At 39.4% G+C, this 6869-nt stretch overlaps 1 protein-coding gene across 2 annotated transcripts in view; it reads right to left on the reverse strand.

Annotated features, from left to right (window-relative positions):
• adam19a (ADAM metallopeptidase domain 19a) overlaps positions 1-6869 on the reverse strand; it is a 145333-nt gene that overhangs the window by 48746 nt on the left and 89718 nt on the right. For both annotated transcript variants that reach the window (XM_034856711.1, XM_034856712.1), the window contains exon 4: positions 4184-4265. In XM_034856711.1, coding sequence (XP_034712602.1) covers positions 4184-4265 — 82 coding nt within the window. The remainder of the gene's footprint in view (positions 1-4183; positions 4266-6869) is intronic.

Below are 6869 nucleotides of genomic sequence, written 5' to 3' on the forward strand. Positions count from 1 at the left end.
GTTCTGAAGGCAAAAGGGGGTCCAACCCGTTACTAGCATGGGGTACCTAATAAAGTGGCCGGTGAGTGTATATTACACCCTAATGAATTGTAAATAGTAGGGCAGCAGTGAATGAGGACCCTTTGGAGTTCTGTTCACTTTCCTGGGAAAAATAAAGGCTGAGGAGACAGATTTTTTTTTTAACATCAGAAGCTACCACTAGCTGCCAGAATACCTGACTTGCTCTGCTCACTACAGTTTTGTAACTTGTACAAAAGGGAACGAGAGAAAAAAAACTCTTCAACACTTTGAACCTTTAAAGTACAAATGAATCACAACTTTCATGATTTCAAACAGCAACTCTGTCTATGGGAGTTAAGAACTGCTGCTAATGTTAAAATAAGATTTATCACCATAAGGTTAAAATTATGTCTGCACCTCAATTTTTGACAATTTAAAAGTCTGTCAACTCATCAGAGAGTGAAATGATCCCTTTCAAAACAAGGGTCAGTGAGGAAAGCTACCTTCCACCCATAAGCAAGGAATTAGTCTGGTTTCAGGTGAAGGTTGTGATGTGAATGCAGCCCAGGAGATAGGCCCACTAGGCCTCGTTTCAGCTGTGCGGGGAACAACCTGCCATCTGTGAGAGCCTACTGTGCAGAAAAAACCCTCAAACATGTTCCCAGCACGTTCTTGTAACTCTGATTTAGTTCACTTTGTGTGACAACGTACAACTCTCTCTGAAATATCCTGTGATTTAATATATTCATTTATTTTTCCCTGCACTGCAGTAGCAGTTGCAATCATCTGTCACTGCTGCAGGTACTCATTGTCAAAGTGGAGAGAGAGATTTTTTTTACCTAGCATGGACTACTTGAACAAGCCGTATAGCAAGTAAACATGGTATACAGTGGGTAACTGCATCCACTTGCATAACCTAAAAAGCTCTAAAACTAAACCTAACAAGAGGATTCATCATTTAACTAAGCATAAGCGTGCCGAATTGGGCATGCACCACTGCAGCCAAACATCTACTGAAGACAAATGGATGATTTGGTTCCTATGATGTTGATCAAAGGGCCAATCAGGGTGCTTTACCACCTCCAATCATCAAAAACGCTTGAGATGTGAAACATCTGCAAAGATTCTGATAACTGGAGTCTTTAAAGATTGAAATCAAGTGACTTCAATAGATGTTGCATGAAGAGGACTGGGATTTTGCTAAATACTGTTGACGGTAGACCAAAGAGGCAATCACCAAAAGGTTGTTGTTTTCCCACAATTTCAAATCTTAAAATTTGAATCCCTTTTTTTTTACTGAGGAAATTAAGGTCCTTTAAGGCAAGCAGTGAACATTTTACTGTTTTCTATCAAAATGTATGTTCTTTGCCTTCTTTGACTGCAGGATGATGGGCACTCGGTATTGTCTAGTGTAAGAGGCTTAAACAGTTACTTACCATCAGGCCTTAGTCCCTTGTGTCAACGTATTTTAGTCTGAAGTCGATTTTGACATTGAGTTTTACAAGGTTACTATTATAGTGTCTATTAAATGGTTTTCGTTCAGTCATATAATTAGTATACTTTTTAAAATACAGATTTCCACCAAAAATGAAGACATCTGAGAAAATCTGCCCTAACAGAAAGTGTTGAGAAAATGAATATGAGGTGCTCACTTTTCCTCAATATGATAACATTAAGTGTTGCACAACAGATTACAGATACTTTCATCAGCTATTTAAAAGTTTTTACATTTTTTTAAACAATGTTTATTAACATTTGACACAATGAAAGACGAGTATAATCGAGTGGATGTAGACTTTACATAATTAAATCTGTGATATTAACAATCAAATGTTAAATTTTTATCCTTATATAAATACATCATGTTTTGAATTAACATGCATTTGTTGAAAACACAAGACGTACATTTTTTCCTTTACAAAATGTATCAAAGTAATCCAACATAATTGTGAAGTTGGCGGAGCCGCGTCATTACTTGAACTTCCCGTCATGTTATCTTGGTCTGGAAACCCTGTGCATTCCAAACAAAGAGGAACACGCAGAGCTGACTGAATTTATAAAACAAAAAGTTTGCAGAGTAACGTAAGTTTGTTAGGGAAGCTAACGCTACATTAGTACAGTTCAAAACGAGGCTCCACATTTAAGAATCGTTACTAATGTTACCTTTGTGTCTCGCTGGTCTGGAAACACGTTGTAAAGGGCCAAATTGAAGGTTTGCAATTGCCCATTAACAGTGCATTGCAGCTTGCTTAACTGCTGCAGACTCTGGCCATCTTGCATGTTGTTCTCATCAGTAAAAAGGTCCAGATTGAATAAAAAACATTTAAAATTACTGTCAGCCCTTGGCCACAGCATACATACATTGATGTATTGAGTGAAAAAGGAGGACATTTTGGGACCATTTTCATTAAATTCAGACAATGAAGCTCTAAGAAAAGTGTCATTCATGGTGACGCTAAAGGAAAGCTCATTAAGTCAATCTGTAAGGTGGATTTATTTTTATACTGACACCGTCAGTTTTTACTGCCAAATTACCCTAATGTTAACTGTAGTGTAATTACTTGATTTCCCTATTTAATGAATACATTTTACCGGCATTCCATTGACAAGTGTCTACATAGTACCCCACAATGGGAACAAAGGGGAGTTTGTTGTCTACAAGACAGTTTTAGCGAGGTTGGCTTGTTACCATTCTCTGACTTGCAGAACACATTCGATCTACTAGTTCCTCCTTTTTCTTTTACCTGCAGTTAAGGGGGAGAGGCCTTTGGCCATTCATTTTATTTGGAAGTTACTTACTATGCAGCCTAAAAACTGTGGTATGGCGTCTAGGCTTTATCAGTTCTTGGTGGTATATGGCCACTCCGCCCTTCCTGTTGAGAGGATCTGGGAAGGTGATTGCCCAGGCCTTGATCTCGACTGACATACTTTATGGTCTAGCATTCCAGAAGTATCTCGCAATCCAGACAATTGGCAGATTCACTACAAATTCATTTATAGGACATGTATCACCCCCGTGAAAATGCATTACATGAAAATAATGAACAGCCCTTTATAGTCTTTCTGCCCAGTTAAAGCAAAAGGCACATATCTACACATGTTCTGGGAGTGCTCTCCCGTTGGTCAGTTCTGGAACAGTATTGTATCCAAAAACTCCGCCTTGTTTAATGTCACTGTGCCTGTTACTGTTAAGGACTTGATTCTGAATGACCTGTCAGCCTTTCAAGCTCTCTGAGACTCAAAGGTTTGTGTTTAATGGACTTACAGCTGCAAAGAGGATGTTTGCAACCCGTGGAAAAACACCACACGACCGGTCTATCTGCACGTACCTACCTGGATGTGGTCTATTTGGAACTGACCACGGGGTGGATTAACGGTGCCCGAGGGAAGACTCTGGACGTGTGACGGTGCATTGCTGACTCTGTGAGGTCCAGTCTGCAGGACAAGGCTGCAGGCCGGACCTCTAACTTGCGGTGTTTGGTCAGGTGTTTGGTCCCTTGTCTTGTGCCTGTGTGTGTGTGTGTGTGTGTGTGTGTGTTTGACTGTTTCTGCGTGTGTTTTGTCTCTCTCCCTCCCATCTTTCCTCTGTTTAATTATAATTTGTAAAAATATATATGTCAGCCCTGGGATGTGTTTTCATCTCAGTGTATTGTGTGCAACTGTTTATTTCTTAAATATATATTTCAAAAGAAAATCATCACATAAAAAAATGCCAGTTTTTCCCTCACCAAAATATACTTTGGGTGATTTATTGTTTGGCCTATTTTTTAAACATGTTATAGCCCCCTTCACATAAAAGCTAGCATGTCATAGTTGGTACCAATGGACGTCTTAGGTCTTCTAGTTTGATACAGCCCTAATTCCAAAAATACACAACATTGTTTTGCTTTGTAAAAGAGTTGGCAGTTGCACGCAGTACACATGAAATAGTCCTTTAAGGGTCTAGTTTAGGATTAGATCTTGAAAACTGGTGTTACGATTAAATGTAAGAATGGGTTTTGGTTAAGGTATAAGTAAGGATGTTAAGAATTACGACAATAGTTTAGGGTTAAGAAATTACTTAAATCCACAAATAAAGTCCTCCTGAAAAAAAGCGATAATGGGATGATGTGCTAGTAAAAAGCATTAAAAAGGGGGAGAAAAGAACCCTCCTACAGACTTACTTAAACCCCTTCACACTTACAGTATAATTGTTGTTGGACACGGTCACTGGCTGTCCATCTTCTGTGTAGTAGGTCTCTGTAAAGTCTGGGCCTAAAAGCTCACTGGGAAAGAAAAAGAGAAGAGGGGAGATGATTACATAAGATGTAACTTTAATGGCCTTTGTGTAATGTAGGTCTTAGCAGCAGCCGGGTAGAAATAGGACAGAACATAGAAAAATACAGTGTGAGGCCACGGCCACATAGAACACTTATTTTACATTCAGGAACCCTGTCTTTATCCATTTGGAGCATCTTGCTTTAGATGTGCAGTCTGTAAGCACTGCTATATCCACTGTTGGGAATTGGTATGCGTAAAGATGTGTTGTCAGTATTACTAAAGTTATGTATATAGGTGTTAATAACTTTGCCAAATTGACAAACGATCAAAATAGGGCTCCAGCCTGAACTCAGGTTTGCCATAACCCTTTGTAGGTGCCCCATACATTTTATGAATTGTCCACTAGGGGGCGCTACAAGTAAAACAAGTTTATATCTGATGAGCAGCTCATCCCATTTTTACAAAATTAGATGGGTACCATAAGGCCTCAGCTATAGTGGCATGCTGATTGGTCAAAGTGGACATGGCCTAAGGGACTTAATTATATTCACCACTTACACTAATGTGAACAACTTTAAACGCACAGGGTAAATTTAAGATGGGTCCAAAATTACAAACTTGGACCACTAGGTGGCGCTATCGTGTTTTTTGCCTTCAACCTGTTATGAAACAGCTGAAATTTCATGCTTCCACACTGCATACCCAAATAAAAAGTGGTACAGCTCACATGTACGTCGACGCTCTGGGGAGTGCCATCACTGGAAAGGTAACACTCAAGTTCTTGTTACAAGTGTGATTCTAAGCCTTACTGACACAAAGTTACAGAGGCTTGGAGAATGGAGGGTTTTTTCCCCGTCCAAGTCATACATCTGTAAAAATGACTAAAATACACTGCTGTTAACACATCTAGGTGAGATACAGAATACACAAAGCCAGAGCATCATGTCTCAACCTACTACAGGTTTTTTCTACGGGTATGTCTGTGCGTTTTTCTTATTTCCATCTGGCAAGTGCAAAGCAAGAAAATCAAAAATGTGCAAAATACAAAACTTCTTAAACAGACAAACTTAAAATAACTATTTACATAAATATATAGAAATAAGTAATTACAAATTGTTCAGGGTGTGCTATGCTTTACGTGAGTCTTTCTCCGCCACCCCGCCGTTAGAAGTCTTGCGGGAGAAGTCAGACTATACATTGAAGATTTAATGGTTTAAAGTTACAACAAAGTTCATGAGTGGAGGTAACAGCGACGCCTCAGGGACGAAGTGTGCTGTTCAGGACACAATGTTCCTTAACTCCCACATTACACATTAGAAAACCTTGCAAATACATGTTCCCTGAATTAAGCTGAATCACAGGATGTATGCCTCGCCCATTTCTGATAAGAAGTTACTTTTGCAATATCGTGCAATGTGGAAAACCAACTTATTCAAACTCGTCCAAGGCCGTGTGAATGATATATGAACAAAATGTTGTAGGTAGCATCTCCAGATGGACCTGAACAAAAGTTATGGAAACCATTTTGCTACGTTCAAGTATGCCCATTTGAATACCAATCAAATTTTCCAAGCTAGCTACAAAACACAAACGTCATATCTCGGCCAAGTTAAATGAAATCAGCACATACTTGGGAGGATCGTTCAACATCCCCCTTCAATGCTCTGTACCAAATTTGTTTGAAGCTGTAATCAACGATTATGTGTTTTGGCCAATAACTCAATGCATGCAAATTGGATATTTGCAATTGCAATATCTCTGTCGTAGTAATTTCTAGCAACATAAAACTTGTCATGCTTATTCAGCATACCGCTCTGTGTGACTCTGTACCCAATTTGGCAGAGATCGGCCATTAGGGGTCACTATATTCAAAGTATACCAGTTTTGGCCCTTTTCCTCAATCAATGTTAATAATAATAATAATACATTTTTATTTATGTAGTGCTTTTAATGGTACTCAAAGACACTTTACAGCTAAAACAGCACATATTAAATTAAAAACAGAAAAATATAAATAAAACCAACATAAAACTAGAATATTAAAAGCAACTAAACCCAAACCACTAACTATCAGGTGAGAAATTTAAGACTATTGGATGTGGAAAGCTACTCTGAAGAGGTAAGTTTTGATTAGAGCTTTGAATGTGTCCGGGTCAGTACAGTCACGGTGTGTGTAGGGAGATCCAGAGGGAGGGGGCTGCAAGTGAAAACTCTCTCACCCCAGGTACGGTGTGTGGTCCCGTGTGGTGGGGAGAGGCAGTTCTGGTTATTTGGTTGACGTGGTTTTTAAAAGTGAGGTTGCTGATGAAGATGAATCCAAGGTAACGGATGTGTGGTGATGGAGACAGGGTGCAGTTGTTTACAGCGAGACCGAAGTTGTTGGGTGTTCTTTGTCAGGAATTTCGGGCAGATGAGCATCAAGTCGGATTTATTGTAGTTCAGTTGGAGGAAGGTGGTTTGCATCCAGGTTTGAACATCTGTGAGGCAGTCGGTCAGGGTTGAGGATAAAGCTGTGACGATGGATTTGGTAGAGATGTACACTCACCGGCCACTTTATTAGGTACACCTGTCCAACTGCTCGTTAACACTTAATTTCTAAGCAGCCAATC

This window comes from Etheostoma cragini, chromosome 19, assembly GCF_013103735.1.
Source record: "Etheostoma cragini isolate CJK2018 chromosome 19, CSU_Ecrag_1.0, whole genome shotgun sequence".
Lineage (NCBI taxonomy): Eukaryota > Metazoa > Chordata > Actinopteri > Perciformes > Percidae > Etheostoma > Etheostoma cragini.